This window comes from Onychomys torridus, chromosome 18 (assembly GCF_903995425.1).
Source record: "Onychomys torridus chromosome 18, mOncTor1.1, whole genome shotgun sequence".
NCBI classification, from domain to species: Eukaryota; Metazoa; Chordata; class Mammalia; order Rodentia; family Cricetidae; genus Onychomys; species Onychomys torridus.
In genome coordinates, this window is record NC_050460.1 from 4514129 (window position 1) to 4540548 (window position 26420).

General features: G+C 44.7%; 1 protein-coding gene across 1 annotated transcript in view; it reads right to left on the minus strand.

Moving 5' to 3' along the window:
- Positions 1–26420, minus strand: part of Kif6 (kinesin family member 6) — a 304808-nt gene that overhangs the window by 164951 nt on the left and 113437 nt on the right. The window contains exons 11-12 of the mRNA XM_036168128.1: positions 4137–4242; positions 2904–3039 (exon numbers count right to left, since the gene is read on the minus strand). Of these exons, the coding sequence (XP_036024021.1) occupies positions 2904–3039; positions 4137–4242 (242 nt within the window). The remainder of the gene's footprint in view (positions 1–2903; positions 3040–4136; positions 4243–26420) is intronic.

Sequence of the window (26420 nt, forward strand, 5' to 3'; positions counted from 1 at the left end):
ACTACATTAAGCCAGGTGATATAGCGCATGCCTAGAATCCCAACATTCTGGGGTAGAAGGAGGATCAGAAATTCAAGGACACCATTGTCAATTTAATGACTTTGGGGGCATCCTGGGCTACATGAGACCCTGTCTTCTTTTCAGGCAGGACCCATGCAGAAGGCCAAGCACAGAGGGTGGAGATGCTTGTCACCAGTGCTGGGGGATGGGGAAAGGCCTGCAACTGAGCTTTTCTGGCCACTGTGACCAGTCAAATTGGCAATCTCCAAGTTCAGTGAGAGACTCTGCCTCAAAATATAAGGTAGAGAGTGACTGAGGAAGACACCCAATATCAACCTTTGGCATGCAGAAGAGCATGTGTGCATGTGCACACTTATACACAGGAGTCTTAGAAAACACAGCAATAGCATGGGAAAGAAGACTGCTACTAAGAACTGAGGGGGGTTAGCCTGGTTTACACATGTTCTTGAGCATATAACATGGAAATAATCTGTTCCATATTCCTCCTCAGATGTAACTTCAACTTGTTGATTTTTGGATGGCCAATGAGTTTTTCCATCAGAATACCAATGTGCCTTCCATTCCTTCTTGCTTCATTAAAATGTCTATTCCAGAGGTGATCACAGCATCTCAGTGTGTCTCTGTTCTTGCTCCCCATTATGTGGGTTCCAGGTGTTGAACTCACGTTGTCAGGCTTGGCAGCAAATGGTTTTACCCACTGAATCTTCTCACTGGCCCCTCACTCTCCTTCCATGAGGGAGGTAACCTCATGTGACTTATTCACAGCATGGAGTACCTAGTGTCGCCCCTGTGAACAGCCTACAGGATTCAGTACAGTGAAGGTGGGGGGTGGTGGTGCACACATCTCATTTTTCTATAAACACATGCAAGCCAGCCTGGACTGGTCCCTCTCTGTCACATCTCATTTCATTCCTCCTCAATACATAGAGGTTCATAAGCCATGTCAAGTACTGAGAGGTTGGTAGGAGTTTTTAGGGGGGAGATCCCAGTCTAGGATCAAGGCCAAGAAAAGAAACAGAGCACAGACTGGGGGAAGGGCCAGGCCCGAGGCCGTCCCTGGAGACGGATGGGGTAAGAGAAAGGGAAGGAATGCAGGGTGACAGCAGTATGGCCAGCACTTGGAGACAAGGTGTGTGTGGGGGTGTGATTCACAGGCGGACTTAGCACTGCTGGTTAATAAAGGAGCTAAAGCTGACTTGACTCTGACACGGGGTCTGCTAAGACTCAACTCAAATCAGAGACTGAGGCCAATGAGGCAGTTCGTCTGCTTTACTTGGATTGGTTTCCACCTCTTTACCAGCAGTTTTCCTTTGCGTGATTGTTTGTGTATATGTAAGCCTCTCTCTCTCTCTCCCCTCTGTGTGTGTGTGTGTGTGTGTGTGTGTGTGTGCATGTGTGTGACTGTGTGTGTGTGTGTGTGTGACTGTGTGTGTGCGCATGTATGAGTGCTGGTGTCTGCAAAGTCCTGAAGAGGGCATCAGCTCCCCTGGAATCGGAGCTCCAGGTGACTGTGTACCACCTGAAGCAGGTGCTTGGGCATGAGTGTTGGGAAATGAACTTGCATCCCCCTAGAAGAGCAGCAAATGTTCTTAATTGCTGAGTCATTTTTCTAGTGCCTCTACACATTGGAAAAAAAATGTATAAAACATGAACCTATAGCACGATATATTTGTTTGTGGGTCCCTAAGCCCATGTTGGGGACTGAACCGAGGCCTGTGTCTCCAGCTTCTGCAAGGTCAGTATGCACTTTTAACTACTGAGCCATCTCCCCGTCTCCTATGTAGCTAAGACTTTTTAGGTAATTTTACAACAGCTGCTCTTAAAGTGTCTTAGTAATTTTTTAAATGACTAAAATATGTTTATAAAAATTTGACAAGAGTGATTTCTTGTGAATGTTTAAAGGCTGTAAGTGTCACGAAAATGTCAAACTATTACAAGAAGATTGAAAGGTAAAAATAACGAGCAGTCCTGAAGAACTGTCCCAGAGTCCTGGGGTCTAACCAGTCCAATTGGGTCTCTTTAGATGTAATGGCTTCTGTCTGCACCAGGAGGCACCGCCTGGGCCCGCCAGCAGCTACCGCCTTGAGCACCCAGAAGATGCTGCCTCTGAGAGCCAAGAGGAATTCTGTCTGGAGCGCTCAGTCTTTGCTCACTGCCTAATTTGGGAACATCTGAATGTGGGATGCAGGACAAGAGGTTTGGCTTTTAAATAAAAAGTTACATCTAAGCCAACTCTCTGCTTTTCATAAACTAAATACCATACGCCATTTTTTTTCAGTCATCTTTTGAGTTTCACCCACACACCAGCCACAAATTCTGGGCCATGGTGAGGCTGTGGTCAGCATGGTGTCTGGTCAGCTAGCTAAAGATAACCAGCTAACTTATTGGTGCTGGACTCAAAGCACAAAGCCCACCACAGAGCAACCAAAATATATTTGAAAAATATTTAGTGTCAAGAGATGGTATGGTATTAGGCAAGAGCTGAAATGTTCTTTGTAAGAATAACTACACCAAGGGCTTGAGATGGCTCAGCTGGTTAAGAAGAGTCTTGCCACCAAGTTTGATGACCGATTCCATTCTCAAGTTCCATATAGTGGAGGGAGAAAACTGTCCTCTGACTTCCACATGTGTGAACACACACACACACACACACACACACACACACACACACTACCAAAAACAAACAAAAAACAAGCTAAAATGCTGAAGTCAGATGTTTGTTGAGCTCTGTGGGATTGACACTTCTTAGTGTGTGGCAGGCTGGGATAAACTGGGACACTAGAAATGTGGTAGCACCACCCCCTGGGGCCAGCAGTGGGGAATCTACATGCTCCCCCACTCCAAGCCGAGACAGAGTCTCCCGCCCGACCCCAGAAGGATACTGATCTCATTGTCCCTCTGCTTAAGAAGGTCTCGGAGCTTCGTATGTTCTTCGCCTTCCAACAGCTCTTGGCATGCCTGGTGCGCGCTCTCAGAGGAGACTGGATTCTTTATGGTGCTCTTGTCATTCAACAGCTTCTGTAAGTTGGGGTAAGAGCTTACTGAGCATGCCCACATTCTAAGTTTCTAGTATACACCGGGCATGCATGTCTGCCCTTATCCTTGTCTTCTCCATTCCCCTCCCCCTTAGCCTCTCTCCTCTAAACTGGTAAACATCTTCCTTAAACAGTATCTCCCCCTAGACTCCTCTTCCCTTTCTGTCAAGCTATTTAGTCAAATTGAAGCATTCCCTCCCAGAATGAGGAGGAAGGCCAGTGACTCAGGAAGCAAAGCAAGAAGCAAACAAAACTTCCAAGGCACAGGAAGCTCCTGAAACGTACAAAGTTCACAAGCCCCTTCCCCCAAGGTTAACAAGCAGCAAACAGTCACTGAAGGAGAGACTCTGGTACTGAGGCCTGCAGGCTGCAAGGGAGCTTAACCTATGCTGTTTTCCCAAGCCATTGCCAGTGCTGGGGTGGAACTTTTTAATGATACATTCCTCGGAGTCACAAATGCTCTGAAACCTCAATAAACTCATTGGTTCACTCAAATAGACTCGGCAGAATCATTTCTTTGATCTGTTACTGCGAAATAGATATTTGTTTATATCTCCACAAGAAAAAGGTACAAAATGCTCCATCATCTCACAGTATCTTTGCAAAGTGTGCAAAATTACAAGTGGGAACTGGTGACATTCCCATCCCCTTATCACAAAAGCAAAACTTTGGAGGCTGAGAAAAGTTAGCACATTATTCAAATAAATCAAAATACTGGAAAAAAAACCCTGGAGACAATTATCTTGAAACTGTTGGAAAATGTGTGTGCGTGCGCACATTTTTGTGTTCATGTGTGTGTTCACATTTGTGTGTTTCAGCATAGACATATTCTGGGCACAAGACAGAGAGACTCCTGGCAAAGGAATTAGAAGTCTGTGGCCAGGGTTTATTTGTGGAAAAGTTAGATACAACCCCTGCAGCAGCCCAGTGATAGTCACAGCCTGGTGAGACACTCAGGCTGTTTTCTGCACGTGTAAGGCTGGGTCCTGGTGTTTCCACAGTTGGTCAACAAGAAGAGTTTTTATTGCAGTTGGAGCATGGCAGGACATGGCTGAGACTGGAGGAAACATTGACATTTACCTTAAAATGATGAAAACAGTGATGGATTTTACGCATATCGGCACCAACTTCCAGTCTACTCTCTGGATCTTGGTCTTCCAAAAAAGATGCTATTAGTTTTTCCAGCCTAAAATATACATAATGCATGAGAAGCAAGAATGAGCTGTGAGCCTTAGAAAGCCCGACAGCTTCTCCTGCAAGCAGAACAACGGAAGTACAGGATGCGGGGCCCCTATTTTCTTAGAATTCGTTGCCTGGTTTGACTGTGACAGTGAAGGGGAAAGCATATTGATGAAGCAAAATCTGCCATTATGCTTTTACTCGACTAATTTCCAATGAAAGTTCACATGCAGGTTTCCATATAAAGACTATTTGAGGGGCTGGAGAGATGACTCAGTGGTTAATAGCACTCACTGCTTTTACAGAGGCTCCGAGTTGGGTTCCCAGTACTCATGTTTAGTGGTTCATAATCACCGGTAACTCCAGCTTCAGGAGACCCAAAGCCCTCTTCTGGCCTCTGAGGGCACTGCATGCATGTATACACACACACATACACACACACACACACACACACACACACACACACACACACAGAAATAGACAATTAAAAGCCTTAAAAAGTCATTTGATTTCTATAACCTACCCATTCTAGCCACACTGAACCTCTTTGCCTCTGTGCCAAGCTGCCACATCGTTAAAGTAATAAAAGTAAACAATTCCTATATTAGTTTCATTGAAAACACGTGATACTCAGCAGTGTTCCTTTAATTGTTCCTGGTGGACCTATGGTCTCCACAGCGGTTCTTCCCAATCTTCTCATGATTCCCACATCTGCCATTGAACTCACCCTGTGGAGATGCCTTCACACCAGCCTGAGAAAGCCATGCTGTTGCCACAGACTGCATTCTTTCTTCCTTCTGGCAATAGTTTGTCCTCACCAGGCAGACTCACCCCACCTTTATCCCCAACTTGACAACACTCTTCCCCCTTCTCAAGTTAGCCTCTCCCACTGGGAGAGCTGTTCTTCTGATAGCTGCACCACTATTCTGCACAGGCTCCCTTCTCTCTACTTTCAACAATTTTCATGTTCTCCCTATTCCAAAAAGCAAAATTGAAAAATACCTCCCTTTGGGGAGGATCAGCCAACCACTATTCCCTGTTGTTCCCAAATTCTTTTGCAGTATCCCCGTCCCTGATGCATTCCAGGGTCTGTGAATGTACCCGATCCACCCCATTCTCCAACTGACAGTACCTCATAAGAATCAAAACAGGTCTGGGAAGGTGTCTCAGCCAGTAGAGTGCTTATCAGGTGACCAAGAAGCCTGAATTCAGAACTCCAACATTCATGTAAAAAGTCAGAAGTAGGGGTGCTTGTGTGTAAATTCCAGTGTTGGGGAAGTGAAAAGAGGAGAATCCCTAGGGCTTGCTGGCTAGTCAGTCTAGCAAAAGGGGCAAGTTCCAGGTTCAGTGAGAAACCCTGTATCAAAATATAAGGTGGAGAATGGTAGAGGAAGTTGACAAACATTGACCTCTGTCCTCTGCATGCATGCTCATGTGTGTGTGGGCACATACTTCTACATATGTGCATACACATGAACACACATACACACACTCCTACATATGTGCATGTACACGAACCCACACACTCCTACATATGTGTCTACACATGGACACACACTCCTACATATATATATACACATGGACACACACTCCTACATTTGTGCATACACATGAACACACACTCCTATATATGTATATACACATGGACACACACTCCTACATATGTGCACACACATATGAACACACACAGATGACAAAAACAATAAAATAATTCTTGGTATCCCACCCTCAACATTAGATGCTCAGTGCAAATACACAAGTTAGTAGATGGATTCACTGCACGGAGTCCATTCCCTTGTGTTGAGTTGGGACCTTAGAAAGGAAGGCAGCAGGCAGACGGATGATGGTCAGTACCTATGCTCCCAGGCCCCGGAGTAGCCCTTCCATGTCTTCCTAGCTTGATGAAAATATGTGCATGCTTTCATTGTCTTTGCAACAGCACACACCTGGCAGATGATTTCTGCCTCAGAGCACAGGTTTTGTTTGTTTGTATTCTTCCTGCAGCTGTAACACTTGATTGCTGACATTGCCAAGTTGGAGGCAATTTATATTGTAATTCTATTTTCTGATTTTATTTTGTTTTCTTGAGACAGAACCTTCCATCATAACCCAGGATGTCTTCACATTCACTAGGTAGTCCAATCTGGCCTCAGACTCATGCCAGTCCCCTGCCTCAGCCTTCTGAGATTATAGATATGAGCCATCCCAACCACCATTATCCTGTAATATTTAAGGATTTTCTTCAGATGTAGGGCAGTGTCCACTTTCAGTTTCTGTCTTAGTTTATGTGTGCTAATGTAACAAAACACGCTGACAAAAGCAACTTCTGGGAGAAGGAGTTATTTTAGAGACTCAAGGTCAAGGCAGCTAGACCCTGGGTCTACCTTCTGGAGATAGAAAGATGCTCCTGCTGCTGCTCTGCTCCATTCCTGCATTTTACATCAAGGAGACCTGCACAGTGAATGGTGGCTCCTCCCACACCAGTTACTGCCTTCAGGGTAATTCCCCTCAGGCATGCGCAGGGGCCCACTTCCCAGGTGGCTATGGGATATGTCAGCTTGACAACCCTCACTATCTCTGTATTTGTTAACTTTCTTTGTTGTAGAACAGAGCTTCAACTGCCAGATACACAGAGAAGTGTATTTATAATGTGTAGTTTCTCTTCTGTGGCTATAAGATACCCTGACAAAGTGCACGTTTGGGAAGAAGGGTTTCTTTCAGCTCACAGTTTCAGAGGGCTACAGTGCATTATGGCAGCCAAGGCAGGGCAACTGGAAGCTGAGACCTGCTGGTCTGGTGGCCAAGAAGTTGACTGATCAATCCCACTGCACACACACACAGGAAGCAGAGAATGAAGTCAGGAGATGGAGCCAAGCTCTAAACCCTCAAAACACACCCTCATATTCCTCCAGCAGGTTCCACCTCCTAAGGGTTCCAAAACCTTCCCAAAGAGTAGCACTAATGGGACCAAGTGTTCAAACATATGAGTGTGCAGGGACCTTCAATCTACATGATTCAAAGGCTTACTTTTTTCCCATAACATCATCCTGACATATATTCTTATGAACAAAGTCCCAATGGTACCGGTTCAAATGAATTCAAGAGTCAAACCCCTCTCCCCCACTCTGATCCCATCCAGACTCTCCATGTATAAGAAATTCAGGTCAGTGTCAGGCACTCGACACTTTGAGTTCCTCTCCTGACATGGGCAGCAGAGGGGAAGGCTTCAGTGGTGTGGAAGACATCCCAAATGAAGAGTTTTCTTTAAGACCGATCTCAGTATTGTGTCGTCTCCATCTTAGAAGCCCTGTCACATGGGGCCTCAAATGCAAAGCCATGTAGCTTCTTGGGGCACTCACTGATTTGGAACAGCAAATTTGAAAAGTTGAAATTAAAATCCAGGACAGGTTTGCCTCACAAGTGATGGTCCTTTTGTGGGACTACATGCTTATCTTCATATATTTCTACTATGGAATTAAATAACGCTATTTTGGATAGATTTTATTTTACTTTTTAGGGACAGGGTCTCAAGGCTGGCCTTGAACTGACTATGTAGCTGAGGATGACTTATGATCCTCCTGCCTCTGCCTCCCACGTGCTAGGATTACAGGTGTGTGCTACCATGTCCAGCTTGTTGAAATAAGTTTTAAGTAAGACCAAACTCAAAGCACTGGAGACCGACATTGCAAGCGCTTTCAGAATGCAGCTGATGAAGGCCCTCAAAAGGTCTAAAACCCAAGTGTGGTTTGTAATTCCAGGGTTTCACAGTGACAGTTTCTTTAAAGGAGTGGCCACCTTGCTGTGATCAAACATCACCACTTCAGTAGGCCCAGAGAAGCTTAGGGTTTAGAACAAATGGAAAAGAGAGCAAATAGCCAGCTGGAGGGTGATAAAAACGGCTGTGCTGTGGAGACATGGCTACAGGCATTCCTCTTGAGGCCCCAGGGCTGCAGGAGAACAGCCTGGGGCTTCTTACAACCAGGAGGCCAAGGCCAGTGTGTCTGACCCAAAAGTGGCGTTGATATTCTAGCCATGCATATGAAAGAGCAAACTGGTACCAATGTGCTACAAGGTACCCAGCTGAAGGAGAAAACCCCAGGGCAGCATCCAGGGGAGAGCCTGGCTTCAGGGCCAGGGGACTGAGCCTCAGGTGGGGCTGATCCAGACCATGGCTGGGGAAATGCAGCCATAAGGCCAGAACTGGACCAGCCCAAGCTGTGAGCAGCAGGTTATCTGGCTCATGCTGTCTGAGAAGCTGGCTGGAGATGATCTGGCCATCAGGCCCTCTGGGTACCAGCCTGCAGGTGTCCATCTCAAAGGATCTCTATGGTGAAGAACTGCCTGCTTACCCGCAGGGTGTGAGCAGGTTCAGTGATGTGGAACAAGAGGCAGGCAGCTAGCTGCCTTTACCTGCTGTCTCTGTCCCTCAGGCTCTACCCAAGCCTGATCAGGTCCTGCCTCAGCAAACCTCATTCCAAGTCTCCAGATGGCCACCTGACCCCTGGTCCTGGCTGCTCTCTACATCTGGTCACTACTGTTGTGGACTATTAGTTGAAGATGTGTTACATTCACTTATGCTGTACAATATTTGTTTAGTGATGCAAATATGTGTTGTATTCTTTTATGTTGCATTTGTTTAACTCTGTGAAGCTGTGTTACTTTGCCTGTCTAAAACATCTGATTGGTCTAATAGAGAGCTGAATGGCCAATGGCTAAGCAGGAGAGGGATAGGCAGGGCTGGCAGGCAGAGAGAATAAATAGGAGAAAAAGAGAAGAGGGAGGAGCGAGAAAAGGAGGAAAGAAGGACATCAGGAGTCAGCCACCCAGCTACACAGCTGGCTATGGAGTAAAGAAAGGTGTGTAGAATACAGAAAGATAAAAGTTCAGAGGCAAAAAGGTAGACTGGACAATTTAAGAAAAGCTGGCTAGAAACAAGTATGAATAAGTCTCCATGTATTTATTTGGGAGCTAGGTGGCAGGCCCCCAAGGAGCAAAGAGTAGAAAACACACACACCACAGCTTTCTGTTCTGCTGGACAGTGGCAGTGACAACAGCAATTCCCTGGACAGTCCTTCTACCTCAGTTGAGCACCCCCATTTAGGCTGAACCCACAGGTTTCTGAACTTCCGCAAGAGCTGTTCCCCATTTGACCCCACAGGGCAATACATGAACACAGTCATAGCTGCTGGCCGAGGGGCCATCTTTCCTTCTCTGTATTTCCACACCCCCAAGGCCATGCTTACACCTACAGCCTGGACTAGAGTGAAGTTATCACGGATCTCTTTGGTGTAGTGCTAGCACTCAACCTGTGCCTGGGACACTCACACTCTGACCTGGGGATGCCAAAATAGTTTGAGGAGTTTGAGGGCCAGCCTTCCACATTTTCCCTTACACCACAGCTCCCATTCTGGCCCCCGACCCTGTTCGTTGGTGGAAATCAGGATGAAGGGCCTCAGCATGCCTACAGCAGAGCCTACATGCTTGTTCCTCCTTTCCCAGAATCTTTCTGACAACGAAGAGTGATCTCTCTCTCTCTCTGTCTCTCTCTCTCTCTCTCTCCTTCTTACACACACACACACACACACACACACACACACACACACACACACACACATCCTGCCCCTCCCCCAGGACAGTTTGTCCAGTCCTGCTGCCTGCTCCTGCCAGGCCCCATGCCACAGAGAAAGGCAGACTAGAGTTGGATGCTGGCTGGCATTTCTCCAGGCTCCTCACTGCTCTCCACATTCCCCCAATGCTACTGATTCTCCCGTCCCCCCCCGCCCCCCTGCTCCGGGACTCTCATGTGTATCCCTTACTGGCCATGATCCTTTCAGAGGGGATGGTGCTGGTACTAACGGGAAGGATCAGGGGTCCCTTTCTGGGGATAGGGTGGGTCAGTCCAAACTTCCCTTTGCTCCACTGCTCCATTATTTCAACTTATTCATTAACTCCCACCAAGAGCTATTTGCTGATATTTACAAAGATTTGAAGCAATAGCTTTCTGTATGAAGAAATAATCTCATTTTTATGCTTCTACAGCAAAAGAAAATAATAGTAATTTATAAAATGTATACAAAGTCTAAGTGAATAGAGACCACCTATGGCCAAAATAAGAGATAAAAAGAACATAAATTAATTAGTCATCTGTACTGGTAACTCCTTCCATGAAGTCTACACTCAGCATTTGAACTCCTTGTTTGCTACAGAAACACTGTGTAAGCACCAGCTCTTACTTCCATAGTCCACGATAATGGGGGGATTAGCTCAGGAAAGATGATGGTTAGGGCGCTGTGGGTTAGGGGGCAGAATCACTGGACAGGAGTGGAACAGGAGGCAGGAGAATGGAAAAGACAAGTCACACCTGGGCAGGACCACGACAGCAGAGGCTGGGTAGACTAGGCCTGGGTGATGTGGCCGAGGCTGAAATTGGTAAAACACGGTTAAAGTGAACAACCAGTTCATAGAAGAAAGACAGTCACCCAGGGAAAGGAATGGTCACCAGAAACCAGAGAGACCGTCAGGCCAGTGCAGAGACTGAGGCTGGGGAGAGAGGGGTGGGGGCCTGGGAAGACAAGGCCCAGGGCAAGGAACAGAAGGGCGGGGGAGACAAAGGTCTTAGGTGGATAGAACCTGAGCACACATCCAGGAAGAACTTGGTTGGAAATTCAAAAGAATAAAAGGCCAGTAGAAGAGGTCTGACATCTCCGCAGCTAAAGCCCCCTCATGGTTTCCATACGCCCAAGCACTCCTTAGCTGGAGGTAGTGGAAGCTATTCCTGATCTTTGCTCCACATTGCTAACTCTTTTTCCGTAGCACTCTCTTATATAAAATTGAATTTGTTGACAACACTAAAGTTTCAAATATATAATTCTCAGCCCATTTCTTCAGCAAAAAGTTTCAGCCTTCTTTTAGAGTTTTTAAATGCACCATACAAATGCACCAATACTTAACTAGACAAAAAGAACTTGTAAAAAGCTTTGAAAGACAGATTAAAAGGATTTTATGATGTAAAAGTATATCTGTAGTAGTTTGAGTAGGAATGGCCTCCATGGGCTCAAGCACTTGAACATTTAGTCCCCTGTTACTGGAACTGTTGTTTGGGAGGGGTTAGGAGGTGTGGCCTTGTTGCAGGAGATGTGGCCTTTTGAAATGTTAAATGTACTTTAACGGTTCAAAACCCCACACCACTCCCAATTAGCTCTCTCCCTCTCTGCCTTGTGGTTGCTCTTGGCTACTGCTCTAGCACCATGCCTGCCTGCTGCCATGCCCCTGCCATGATAGATTCACTCTCTTGAACTATAGTCCTCAATAATCACTTTCTTCTATAAGTTGCCTTGGTCATGGTGTCTTAGCACAGCAATAGGAAGGTCACTAAGACAAAATCCGTGTGGTTACCTTTCCATGTGATAACAGCCCATAACTGACTAGAAGCATGTTCACAATGAATCTGAAGTTTTTTTTTTAATAGGTCAAATCACCAGTCATCACCAAGTTCTAGTTATTTAATTGAATCTGGGTGTATGAGGGAACTACATTCTCAGATGCAAACTAATAATGATAAAGAACACAACAACTTAATAGTTAGAGGTTAAACAAATGAACAGAATTTTACTCCTGTGGTCCAATCACTTACTCCACGGCTCTGTCCTTTTGTCCAGCGATGGCTCATCCTGCCTTTGCTCAATCCTCCTTTGTGTAGACTTTCAGAAACCAGGTATCAGGAGGAGGTGAGACTTACTGTGTTCACAAGTACTGTTTCACACCACAGGCCTTCCTTAAGCTCTAGGAGATCTGGTGTTCTCTTTTGATCTCCACAGGCATTACACTAATGTGCACAAACCTATGGGAGTACACACACACACACACACACATATACACTCACACATACATGCACTCACAGACACACATGCCACACACACATTCACACATAAGCATACACACACTCACACACACTCACACATACACTTACACATGTACTCACAGACATTGAGTTGTTTATTTTTTTCAACTTGACACATACTAGAGTCATTTTGGGGAGAGACAACCTCAGTTGAGGAATCATCTCCATCAGATTGGTCTGTAGACAAGTCTGTGGGGACATTTTCTTCATCAATGATTGATGTGGGAGGACCCAGCTCTCTGTGTATGGTGTCACCCATGGGCTAGGGGGTGGTGTAGTAGGTAGTTGTTCCAGCTTTGACCTGGAAGTACTGTCCCTAGGGAGGCTTCCAGTAACTGCCATGCCTACCTATGACTTGCCCCTGGGACAGGTCCAAGACAGGAGCCCTTAAGACCCGAGATCTGGATGTGCTGGTTCTCTTGGTTCCTTGTGATCCTGGATGCTGGATGGTAGATCAAACAGTTCTCCAAAGAACATCTCTGGACTGTGCCTCACCTCTCCCAGATCCAGTAACCAATCCCTTTACTGGCTGTAAGTTACCTCCAAATAAGCCTCCTTTTTAACTATGTGGAATTGCCTTAATAAATCCCCCAATAGGGTGGGGGACCCAGGATATATAAGAAAGCAGGCTGAGAAAGTCATGGGGAGCAAGCCAGTAAGTAGCACCCCCTACAGTCTCTGCTTCAGATCCTGCCTCCACTTCCCCAATAATGAACTATACCCTGTAAGCCAAGTTAACCCTTTCCTCCCCATGTTGTTTTGGTCACTGTTTTATCACAAGACAGAAAGCAAACTAGATCAGAAATACATTAAAGTATAAAAATAAATCCTTAAAATGGGCGGTGGCGGCACACGCCTTTAATCCCAGCACTGGGGAGGCAGAGGTAGGTGAATCTCTGTGAATCTGAGGCCAGCCTGGTCTACAGAACTAGTTCCAGGACAGCCAGGGCTATATAGAGAATCCCTGTCTTGAAAAACCATAAAATAAAAGAAATAAATAAAAATAAATAAGTCCTTAAGAAGATAAACATTAAGACAAAATCCCAAGGAGCAAGGAGCACAGGTTCTGAGATCAGTGAGAGGGCTGAGGGCATGGCGCCATCTGCTCCGCAGACACACTGCTTCCTACTCCAGAAGCAAGCCTTTGGACAGCAGACGAAAGAGCTGTCTAGACCGAAGAGCCCGCTGCATCAACTTAATTCCAAAATGAAATCGCCATCCACGCCTCATCCCTCTTCCCTTTATTATCATCCATGTTCATTCCTTTGGCTGATTAGACCCCCAAAGACTTGAATTTAGGAGAATAAAGGAATCACCCATGTGGAGAGACAGCGCCTTGATGGAGTCGGGCCTATTTAATCCTATTAGATAGTGATTTCTTCAGTACCCAAACGCTTCCACAGTGCCCCAACGATAATTAACACAAGCTGTGGACCACACTTTTCGTTTGGGTTTTAATATCTTCAAAATGCAGTGTCAGGACCCAAATCACTTCATGCTGGAGTGTGGAGACTTCATCTGTAGTGAATTATGACTTCTGAACGATTTTAGAGATCTGATTTCTTATAAAGTGGGAGAGATGCACATTAGCCACTAATGACCTCTGGGAGGAATAGCCCACGAAGTTCAGGGTTATTGCATACAGCCAGCCATTTTATCAGAAGCCAGGAAGAAGGATGCCTGGGAGGCAAGAGACATGCATTCAGACCAAGTTAGCAGATAAGCCATTACTCCTCCCTGCATCAATGAATGCCTGATTACTTGGATGTTTTTCATCTAAGTGGTGCAAATTAGCTGTTAGATAAAATACTGGCATTAGTTAAGCAAGATATTTCTCAATCTTCTATCACCGAGACATCTCAGACAGGAACTAAATTTAGAAAATAGATTAAGTTGGCCACTGCATTAATGGAGGGTCTAAGGCAGGAATAACAATTAAGAGCATGCTGTGTTTTGCACTGGGCACTTTTGAATGCTCACCGTGATCCAGATGCTGGGTTCACAAGACACAGTCAAGCTGTCCACTCTACAACCCTGGAATTTGATCTTCAAAGCCTGTGAACTGATTTTCAACGTTTGCGCCAGTACCTTCCTCACCGCTCTGACAGACGCTTGCAGCACAGGGAGGAGGGCTTACTGTGGCTCACGGGTGTGAAGGGCTGCAGTCCACCATGGTGAGGAAGCCATGTTTGCTGGCAGGTGAAGCAACAGTCGCCTTGCATCCGCCGTCAGGGTGTAGGGAGAGAAGAACGCTGGAGCTCCCCTGGCTTTCTCCTTTGCATGACGTCTAGGACCTCAGTCCATGTGATGACGTCACCTTTCAGGGTGGGTCTTCCCACTTCAGCTAACCTATCCCAGGTTGCTGACGATGGGAAGAGAATTCTGTCAAGTTGACAACCTATCTTAACTATCACAACGATGCTTTGAAAAATACCAGGGGCCTAAGGGGAGGCTCAGTGGTTAAGATCACTGGCTTCTCTGCCAGAGGACCGGGTTCAATTCCTAACACCCACATGGCATTTTGTAACTGTTTGTAACTCCAGTTCCAGGGGCTCTGACACTTCTTCTGGCTTCATCAGACACAAGGCATGCTGTGGTGCACAGACATGTATGCAGGCAAACCCACTCATACACATAAAATTATAACACAGACTTTAAAATAAAGTGAATAAAAAAACCCCAGCCTCATACAACTACAAATCTTAATGGGTTTAAGGCAAAAAATATTCATGGAAATGTTGCAAATAGAAATGTAGCTCTGGGCATATAAAATAATGCTGAAATAGTCTTGCAAAGATTGTGCTGGACATACTTATACTGAAAAATATTTGTGGTTTATACAAAATTCAAACTTAACTGGGCATCCTATGTTTTTATATGCTTAACTTGGCCACCCTCGTCAGAAAGCCTGCAGGCCTCCCAGTTCTGAGCTGACCTGTAGGTACTTGGTGCTGGGGTGTGGCTCCCTGCTGCAGGCACTAAGTCCTAGGTGTGGGTCCCCACACCCATCTATCTGCCCACACCCCCAGCACACACAGGAGCACCTGACAACGGTTGTCTCATGAGCGACCTATTCCCTAGGAATACATTTGAAAGATGGCCCGATGCTACTGTTCTTTTCTGAAAGAATAAAACCGTGCTGGAAGCTTTGCTTGGCACCAGAATGTTTCCATGTGAAGAATATGCTGTTTTGATTGACTCGGAAGCTAATAGTTCAGAGGGATATAAAGCTGCTCAGAGCTCTGAGGGGCTGGCATTTGTGAAGACTGATTTTCTCGGGCAACCAACTTGGTAGGAATGTTCGCAGGCCCATCACTTCTCTGCGACTGTTCATGCATCTTTAAATAAGGAAGCCAGACACGCGGCTCCGCTTGCCTGGTCCTTCTGTTTGCAAGGCTCTCTGGACCAATTTCACTTTTCTAGATCTTTCTGGATTCACCTAATCTCTTAAAAGTTGCTTCTGCTTTTCCCCAGTCGGAAGCAATTTATGCCCTTCTAATTACCTTAGCACTTGACTTTAGGTAGAGTTGTGTTTTGCTGACATGTTTACATATTTTTAAAAGTCTTTTGTGTTTGAGCATGTATGTCAGTTCATGTGTAGGTTAGAGGCTGATGTCTCCTAACTTCCTCAGTGGCTCTCCACTTTGTATTTGGAGACAGGGTCTATCGTTGAATTTGGAGTTCGCTGATTTGACCATAGGAGCTTGCTAGCGAGCCCTCTGTCTCCATTTCTGTACTGCTGAGATGACAGCTATGCTGTACATACAGTCCCTCCTCCCTCACCCTACGGGTTCTAACCCCAGGTCCTTGTGCTTATCTGTCAAGTGCTCAGCCACCTTCCCAGTCCCTAAAGTTAGGTACAATTTTGACTCTGCATTCTAGATCATTTCCCTTTTAAGAAGGAATCACTCTGCGGTCAGAAGCCAACAGCCAACCTTGGTAACTCACCCTGGTCCACTGTTTGATGGCCACGCGATACTGAGGAAATTGTGTTTGCAATGGCATGGACAAAATGCAATGGCATTTTGTCGTTCTGGTCAGACCCTCCTCGTGTGGATGCAGCAGCACACAGGGACAGGAGGAGGAAAGCAGTAACAGCACCAGGATGTGCCCAGGGTGGTGAATCTCCATCAGGAATCTCTGTGCTATAAAGGCCTGAGTGGGGGCACTGTGGCCCGCTACAGTCAAAGCAAAGACCAGCATTCTAACCAGAAAGGACAGCCATTGAGGGACACAGCATCCATCTGTGTCAGAGGACAAGACAGAAATAGCTAGGAAAGAAAACCCATCTTTGGGATTGGATAGATGGCTTAGCAGTTAAGAATACCTACTGCTCTGGCAGAGGACCCAAGTCCAATTCCCAGAACCCATGTTGGGTGTCTCAGAACCACCTGTAACCACAGTTCCAGGGACTTAGCATTCTCTTCTAGACTCCTAGGGAGCATTACGCATATGTGTGTGCATATACCCACACTCATCTACACACATATAATTGAAAAGAAAAAGGGACAGAAAACCCACCTCCCCTAGATTCATAAGCAGCCCCTCTCTAGTAGTTGACATGTTTATTACAAGTCAATATATTATTTACAAGGAGCAGTTACACAAACAGGTGCCGGTCATGCCGTGCTATTTAAGGAATGGGCACCGAGTATGCTAAATATGATCTCAAGCTGAAAAGCTGCAGAAACCAACCTTACCTCATCTCCTCTTTCCTAATCCAGGAGAGAAATATGCTACTTTGGAGGGTCAAGCTTAGTTGAGGAAGAAACTACTCCATACCTAGAGAACCTCCTGAGGAGGCCACAGGCAGGATAGGGCAGCCAGGGAGTTGCCCCAAAGTAACTTATGCCCTGTATTCACAGAGGACAGCCTGGAGCAGTTCCATGATTTCTCAGGAGCTGTCTGCATGTGTGGCTGTGGGACTTGAGTGACAGAAGTCACATGAGACCATGACTGTGACATAAGTGTGTCTCCCTGGAGCAAACAGAAACACCCCCCCCCCCCCCCCGCCGCCCCATGCCTCCCCTGATTTACAGTAAAGAGGGAAGGTATACATTTAGAAGTCAGCCATTTGATCCAAATGGGTGATTAATTAGAAAAACAAACCACAATCCATCTGTATCTTTGCTTGGCAAATACCTCATATGTTACTGGCCCCATGGTTACTTGAACTGGGAAGAATTTCAGTGTTGGCATGAACCTTGAGTTTTATCAGCTGTAACTACTTGTGCACAAAATGTCTGATGTTAAATTGAGCACTGGCTAATAACTTTGGTTCTAATAAACCAAAGCTGGGTCAGAAGCAGTGTGTGGCTATTTACTTTATAGACCTGTAATCTGTCTTGCTTCAGAAGCCTCCTGTATATGAAGAGTTGCAATTTCCCACCTACCCTGCTTCAGGAGTCAATCTTTTATACACAAAAGGTGTTTCCTTTCTCCACTTGGGGAATAACTCAAGTTTTTCCTTGGCCCCTATCAGAAATCCCAGAAAGGACTATCTTGTAAATGAGCCAGTTAATTAAAAAAAAAAAAATCTAGATATGCCTCAATGTTTGATACTGGTCAGCAAAGAAATATCATGACAAGTCTAGAACATTCTAGTATTCTATCACTTACGTTCCTTAGAAGTTTAGCATGCAGGGGCCATGGTAGATTATGATCCCAGAACTCAGAGGAAGGCAGCACTTTGGTGTGTAGTGACTTCCTGTTTCTTTCTTCTAAAAGCACTTACATTATGTGTGTGGGAAGTGAGTGTTTATGAGTGTAGATGCACACTTGCCGAGGTGCACGTGTGGAGGACAGATGACAACTTGCAGGGGTTGGCTCTTTCCTTCTACCGCAACTAAGTTAACAAATTACTATAATATATTTGCTTGGGTAAAACTGACAAATTCATAAAAGACACAGATTTCCAAAGTTCACTAGACTGAAATAGAAGCCCCGTGTCTGTAGAAGAAGCTGAGTTCATGGTAAAAACTCTCCAGTGAGGAAACTCCAGGCACATGGGCATCCCTGAAAATGTCACTAGAATTCTCAGAAACAAGCAAGAGCCGCCTTACCCAAGCTTCCCACATAATAGTGTATTTCACTGCTCTGATGTTGAAAGTAAACACACAAGAAAAGGAAATTGCAGTCCATCCTCCTCCATGAGTTAAATCCCTACCAACACCCAAAACACATCCCGAAAGGTAGTTTAAAAGGTGAACATGTTGACCTTGTGGCATAGATGCACATGCCAATTGCATATGTATCATTTCCTGTGATAAGAAACTAGTTACGACAAAGAATTTGATCATTCCAATAGACTGAGGCAAAGAATCTGATAAAGTTCTCATTTATTCATGATCTAAACTCAGCAAAACAGGGATAAGAGGATGCCTCCAAAATTTTATGAACACTATCTACCTACCAACTATGCGTGTATGTATCTGTCATCTATCCATTATCTATCGTCTGTGTCTCTCACCTGTGTCTCTATATGTCTATCATGTACCTATCTGTCTGTCATCCATCCCTCTATCATCTGTATATGTGTTCTCTCACCTTTGTATGTATGTATGTATATCTTTTACCTATCATCCGTGTGTTTATGTATACAGCTATCTATCATCCACCTGCCTGCCTGTCATCCATCCCTCTGTGTGTCTTCTATTTCTACCTGTAGTAAGAATAAGAGAAAGAAAGCATTCTTTCACGGGGCGGTGGTGGTGCACACCTTTAATCCCAGCACTTGGGAGGCAGAGCCAGGCAGATGTCTGTGAGTACAAGGCCAGCCTGGTCTACAGAGTAAGATCCAGGACAGGCACCAAAACTACACAGAGAAACCCTGTCTCAAAAAACCAAAAAAGAAAAAAAGGAGAAGAAGAAGAAGAAGCATTCTTTCTTAATGCTAGAAGTAAAAGTAAAGATGTCTTTTCTCACTGTGTACATCCAACACCATACTGAAAGCTGTGGCCAGAATGTCATGGTAAGGAAAATAAATAAAGGACACAAATATTTAAAGAGGATGTAATAAAACTGTCATTATACATATTAACATTATTTCTATGTAGAAAACATCAAATAACCTCAAAAAAGTTATTAGAAATACTAAAAGGAGTTTATCAAGGTCCCAGAACACAAGGGTACAGGAAATGAAAAGACAGCTACCCTTGACAGTAACATTAAAATTTAAAGTACTCTAAAGATAAATTTAACAACATTTGTCTAACATTTGTATTATTAAAACTATCAGACAATAGAGAGGAGCTTTCCAAGAACTGGAGAGCTATACCATTTTCATAGATGGGATGGCTCCGTGTCTATATGTCAGGTCTGCCTAAGTTGACCTAGAAATGTTGTTTGAACTCTCTCAGAACTCAGTGTGGGAAAGCTGACGAGAAGCCTGTAAAATTCACATGGTTGATAACATTACCACAGTACTGACATTCCTGAGAACAGATTGCAGGGGAAACTGAGTGAGGAAGATGCGTCAGTGAGGGAAGGCGCTTGCCACCAAGCCTGACAACCTGAGTTCAATCCGCAGGACCCACAAGGCAGAAACAGAGAAATGATTCCCACAAGTTGTCTTCTGACTACCAATGGCATGTATACACACACACACACACACACACACACACACACACACACACACACACGATGTCCTTTACAACTAATGTCTCACGTGCAAGTGTTTTCTTGAACTAGATCATAGGCATAAATGTACAACTTCAAATATAAAACTCCTAAAAAGGAAAGACAAGAAAAAAATCTTTGTGACCATCCATTAGGCCAAGGGTTCTTAGAACATAAAATAACAAACTATGAAAGGAAAGAGAAACAATAAACTAGATTTCATCAAAACGTAAAACATCTGTTCTTTGAAGGACACTAAGAAAGTGTTTTAATTGGTATATTTTCTCATCAAAACATATTGCTATAAAGGACTCGTCTCCAAAATACTTAGAAAAGTACCACAACTAAATAAGAAGACAACAAGCAATAAACATGTGGACACAATCCTTGGGCAGCCATTAGGTCAGAAAGTAAACAGGTGATGAGGAGGGACAGGAAAGCCTGTAACTCATGCTCTAGGGGCAGAGTGTGCTGCACCCACCATGGAAAGGCAGCTTGCTAGTTTCTCAAAACATAAACAACCTGGGGCCTGAAAGACAGCTCCACAGGTGGCATGCACCATTTGCCTGATGACATGATGGGAATTCAATCCCTGGGACTCACCGGTAGAAGGGAAGAGCCAATTCCTGCAAGTTGTTTTATTGCACATCACCCCATATGCAAACATAACACTGTAGACCTGATTATAGCCACTTTTAAGGTAGTCTTGCGTAAGATGAGAAAACAATGGCGTCTGTATGAATATTTTTATTGATAACAACGGAGACACTATTTCCCAATCCAGAGATGTCTCTCAACTGCTGAGTTGCTAAGCAGGTGATATTATGGGTGCGTAATAGAATTCTACTCATCAGTTGACATGGAAGGAGCTCCTGAAACAGGCAATATCTTGACGGAATGTCAAAAGCATGGTGCTAACTGACAGCTGCCAGAAAAAAGGGACATGCTGCCTGATTCCATTCCACACACACACACTCATGACATTCTGAGACGGGGAGCAGTGGACAGACATGAGATCACTGCTTGCCAAAGACAGTGGTGAGGGCAGAGCTGAACCTGAGGAGGGCAAAGAGGGAACCGCACCTGCCTGAAGAGATGGGGAAGGGGCTGGGAAGTTCTAGGGTTACCCCGAGGCCTCAAACATGTACAAAGGTAGGGGTTCACTTTCCGTCCCCAGCATTTGCTTCCAGCCTCTCTGGGGAATTATTACTTGGTAGGATATTTTTAAGTGTGTGTGTGTGTGTGTGTGTGTGTGTGTGTGTGTGTGTGTGTGTGTGTTTTATATATGCATATACGCGCGTGCACATGTGCACGTGCATTGGGGAAGTACAAATGCAGGCACATGTGTGAAAAAGCCAGAGATCAACCTTGAATGTCTTTCTCTCAGGACCATCTTGCTTACTGGGATGGGGCTCCTCACAGGCCTGGAGCTTACCCAAGAGGCTAGGCTGTCTGGTGAACCCTAGGGATCAGGCTGCCCTCGCCCCACCACTGGCCACTGGGATGATAAACACAACTGCCACATCTTGCTGCGGTTTTTGTTTTGTTTTGTTTTTTCTTTGTTTGTTTGTTTTTTACCTGACTCTTAGTGACTGAACTCAGTTCCTCATACAGTGAGGTAAGCTGGTAAGCATTTACACTCAGCTATCTATCCTCCAAGCCCCTAAAAGTGACTCTTTAACAATATTAAATCAGACTAACAATAGCTGAAGAACACAGTATATTGCAGCACCACACCACACGAGAGGGCTATTTCAAAAGGACGCCTTTGTACTAATAACATTTCATTGATGTCTAATATTCTATTTGGGTCCAAGTAAATGACTGCAGGTGGGGTCCAAAATCTTATTTTTTCTGTTTTAAACTTTATTATAGAATATGTTGCCAATAAAAAAGCAAACACCAAAATTAACCAGACCCAAAGACAGCCCAGTGACCTCTACAGTGAGAGGACATTTAGAACTCTGGTGCTTTCACACTGTATTCTATACTTTCACTGTTGAATATATTTCTACGCACTTATCCACCAACAAAAATGAATGCACTTAATGAGCATGAGCGATGAAACATGATATAAAGGTAATTGTTTCCCTGGATGTAACTCTGACATGCATTTCACTCTATCGAGTAAATCTCACTTGGAATCTATTTAGGGTCTGGAGAGATGAGTCGGCAGTTAAGAGACCATCTGAGAGGTTGGGGATTTAGCTCAGTGGTAGAGCGCTTGCCTAAAAAGCGCAAGGCCCTGGGTTCAATCCTCAGCTCAAAAAAAAAAAAAAAAAAAGAGACCATATGAGTCATTCTCCCCATGTCCGTGGGATCTGAAAAGGGGCGCAACATGTATTCTCAGAATGCGTTGTCTGGCCCTGTTCCCATGTCACAGTACTGACAGAAGAAGTGTCCTGATGAGTCATGTCACACACTGATCATAGTACCTGGCCCAGGGGAACTCCATGAATGGTAACTATTATTATCAGTTCTCTACAAATTTTTGAAAGACTTTTGCTGAGGAAAGGACTTCATTTACAGATGTTTTGTCAAGCCTGTCTACAAGAGACCATGCCTTCCACTCTGTCTCAGTGACGTTTCTTTTGCTGTGATGAACACCATAAGCAAAAGCAACTCGGGGAGGAGAGGGTTTATTTTGCTTAGCGTTGCCACATCACAGTCCATCACTGAGGGAAGTCAGGGCAGGAACTCAAGGCAGGAACCTGGAGGCAGGAACTGAAGCAGAGACTGTGGAGGAGTGCTGCTTACTGGCTTGCTCCTCTAGGCTTGCTCAGCCTGTTTTCTTTCTTGTACAGCCTAGGACCATGAGTCTAGGAGTGGCATCACCCACAGGGAGCTGGGCCTTCCCACATCAATCCTTAATCAAGAAAATGCACCACAAACCAGTCTGTTAGGGGCATTTTTTAAACTGAGACTCCATCTTCCTGAATGGTGCTAGCACATGCCCCTTCACCATCACCCTTTTTTTTGTTGTTGTTGTTGTTTTTTCATATATTTAGAGGGTGTGTACACACTTGTTGAGGGCAGAGGAGAATTTTCAGGAGTTGGTTCTCTCCTTTTATCTCTTGAGTCCTAGAGATTGAACTCGGGTCATCTGGCTTTGTGGCAATGGCCATTACCTACTGAACTGTCTTGCTCCAACACCTCCCATCTCTATATTATCATGATTCTCTTTAGAACATACCATGGCCAATAATGTATACACAAAATGAAATACTGGATTTTTTCTTAAGAAAAAGAAAATAGTACTGGAAAATATAAGAATTTTTCTCCTAGCTCTTTTACTGGGCAATATTTCCTAAAGTTTCTACTGAAAACTAAAGATTATCTTTACGGAAAATTACTGTGGCATGTTGACTTTACACCTCCAAGTAACACAGTAAAATCACTTCATTTAATTAATACCCTCCCCCATTAACTGTACTCTAAACTTCACAGCTGAATTAAAACCCAATGTTGCTTCTTGGCATATATAAAAATATTACATAACACACATAGTTAATTCTGAGATTGAAATTGCATCTAGTTCTGCAGTTTCAACATTAAATTATGCTCATAGTTAATAGTTGTGTTTTTATAGCAGGATAGAATAGTACATATTCTTTTATTCCACTGGTAATTGATATCCTTTTTTTAATTTATTTTATATACCAACCAGTTTCTCCTCTCTCCTCTCCTTTCTACCCCACCCCCAACTGCTCCTCAGAAAAGGTGAGACTTCCCATGGAAATCAACAAAGCATGACATGTCAAGTTGAGGCAGGACCAAGCTTTTCCCCCTGCATGAAGGCTGAGCTTGGCATCCAACCATAGGAAATAGGTTCCAAAAAGCCGGTTCATGCACCAGGGACAGATACTGGTCGCACTGCTAGGGACCGCACAAACAGACCAAGCTACACAAGTGCCATCCACATGCATTGTGACTTCAGGCAGGTGCTTTTCTTTTATAATTGGCATAAGGCATCATATCTGGGGCAGGGGAATGGCTCAGAGGGTATGAGCACCTGCTGTGCAAGCGTGGGGAGCTGAGTGCAAATTCTTAGTACCCACATAAAAAGCCACATATGGCTATGCATGCCTGTAACCCCAGCACTAAATGTGTCAGAGACAGGCAGATAGATGCAGCTTACCGGCCACCAGCCTAGCTCATTTTACTGAGAGACCCTGCTTCAAAGACAGCAGGCAAAGAACAGCAGAGTAGGACATCTGATCTTCTCTGGCCTTGGCATTCACTCATAGGTGTGGGCACCTGTACATACATGCATATATAAAATACACACACACACACACACACACACACACACACACACACACACGTTGTGTATCTGAAAAACTAAACAAACCAAAATGTATAAATCGCCAGAGTGCCATGTCAGTAAAGTGCTTCCAAATTTACACTATTGGTGTTGTGTTTCATTGTCCACTTCTTTAACCAGAACAGGGTTTTATATATTCCCTGAAAAAGAAAATTTCCTAAAGCCTGGAAGACACTTACAAAATTAAAAATGGGGTAGTAGCTTGAATCATAAAGACAACAGATGCATAAACTCTATATTGTTATTTAAACTGATATGAAAATGTGCTTAAATATTTGCAAGTATGTACATATGTATAAACTATAGTATGCATAAGTAGATAAGTGTATTGGTTTTTAAATTTTTGGAAGAAATTAATGTGGTGTGTGTGTGTGTGTGTGTGTGTGTGTGTGTGTGTGTGTGTGTGTTCATGTGAATGCAGTTGCCTGTGGTGACAGAAGAGGGCACCAGATCTCCCAGAGCTGGAATTACAAACAAGTTAACAGTCACCAGAAATGGATGGTAGGAACCAAACTTGAGTCCTCTGTAAAAATAGTACAGTCTTCTAAGTGATGAGCCATCTCTCCAGCCCCAGTATGTGCTGCTTATGGAAAACCTAAGAACATATAAGAAGCATGCGTGTGTCCATGCCTGTGTGCGAGCCAGTGAGAAGCAAGCAGGGGTTTAAAAGGAAGATGCTCCGTGCTGGAAGGAAGTTGGTGACTTTGCAGAGGCCTTATAACTGTGCCGTCCAATCTCGAGACATGGAGTGCAACGCTGTGTCTCTTCACCCCTCTCCTGTGGGGTCCCTGCCAGCAGGTGCTCCCTGCACTCTGGAACTGTGCACAGATGCTTTATTTGACCAGTGTAATACACTTTCCAGGTACTTTTTTTTATTTTGAATTCTCTGTTCTTTCCTTTCAAATGCTGGACATGTCAACAAAAACCTTCTGCTTCCCATTTTCTGAATTTCACATTTCAATACCTGAGTAATAGCTGCACTAAAAATACTCAGACGTATTAAAATTGTGAGGGGGCATAATGAAATCTTATAGAGGGTGAGATGAGTTTAGTTGAGGTTTGTTGTTGATACGGCAAAGGACTCTGTTTGTTCACTTGGGTTTTTATTGGAGGGGGTGCTAACTCTCTGCATGCACTACAAACCTAACCTTTGAGTGTATCTTCGAATTTACCTCATATGCTTACCAAGTCACAGGCTAGCCAGAGTTCAGAGGGAACAGTTTGTTTTAGCCCCACTCCCTGAAGCTTTTGAGAGGAGCTAGTGAACTGTCTCCTGTTTGAGTCTACAGACTTGGTACCCCTGAAGACTCCCCCGAGCCATGTCACCAGCTCCATTAGGAGAAATTCCTCTTTTTAATTTTAGAACTAATAAACAAATGTATTTGGGTGGGCTTTCTACTTAAGCACATCATGACAGGGAATTGTCTCCAAAGGGCATGATGGAGCAGGAGCAGGCAAGTTGGCTTAGTAAGTAAGGAGGCTTGTCACCAAGACGATGACCCAAAAGGTGGAAGGAGAGAATCTGCGACTTCTCTTCTGACCTCCAGGTGCATGTGGTAGTATCAACATCAGGCACATAGACCAGAAGATGGACAGTGCCCGAGGGAGCGTCTCTAATTTGTCCTCCACACCAACCTGAGTCCAAGCTCCTCTCACCCAGCTTCCCTGCACTCTCACTAGAAACTAGCGTTTTCTTTTTGTCCCAACTCTGCCTCTTCTAAGGAAAGAGAAACATCTCCCAGGACAAACCAAAATCCAGTGCTCAGTCTGCCCTGTCTGGCCGAGTAACCTGACTGACCCGTTTTCTCAGGGCAGCTGAGATGGTGCACTAAGGTGTGATGCCTGGAGCCTGGCTTGCTTCTGCTCCGTTCCAGGGTGCCCTTCCTTCTCCTCCTCTTCCACTCCAGATTTCCCAGCTGTCCCCTCTGTGTTTGTCATTAACCCACCATTCTTTGGCCACTTCCTCAAAAATGTGTCCTCATTCGCGGTAGCTACTATTGCCTGATATCACATTTCGACAAATTTCTGGAGAAATGAGGTTTTCCCTTCTGATGGTCATGCATGTCATGCATGACAGCTGCTGTTCTCATCAGTCTACCTTGTAGGTTGGTCCATGGCATGGGCTGGACAGGATGCAGTACCCTGTGCTTTGCCAGCTAATCAGAAACTCCTTACCGATACCCACAGCCCTGTTTCCTCCCCTTTCTGGGTAAACTCGGCTCTCAGCACCCAGCCTGAGAGACATGACTTTGTGCTTTTGGAGAAAGCTGGGCCTGTGAGATAGCTCAGAAGATAGAAGTGCTTGCTGCCAAGGCTGATGGCCGAGGTCTATCCCTGGAAACAC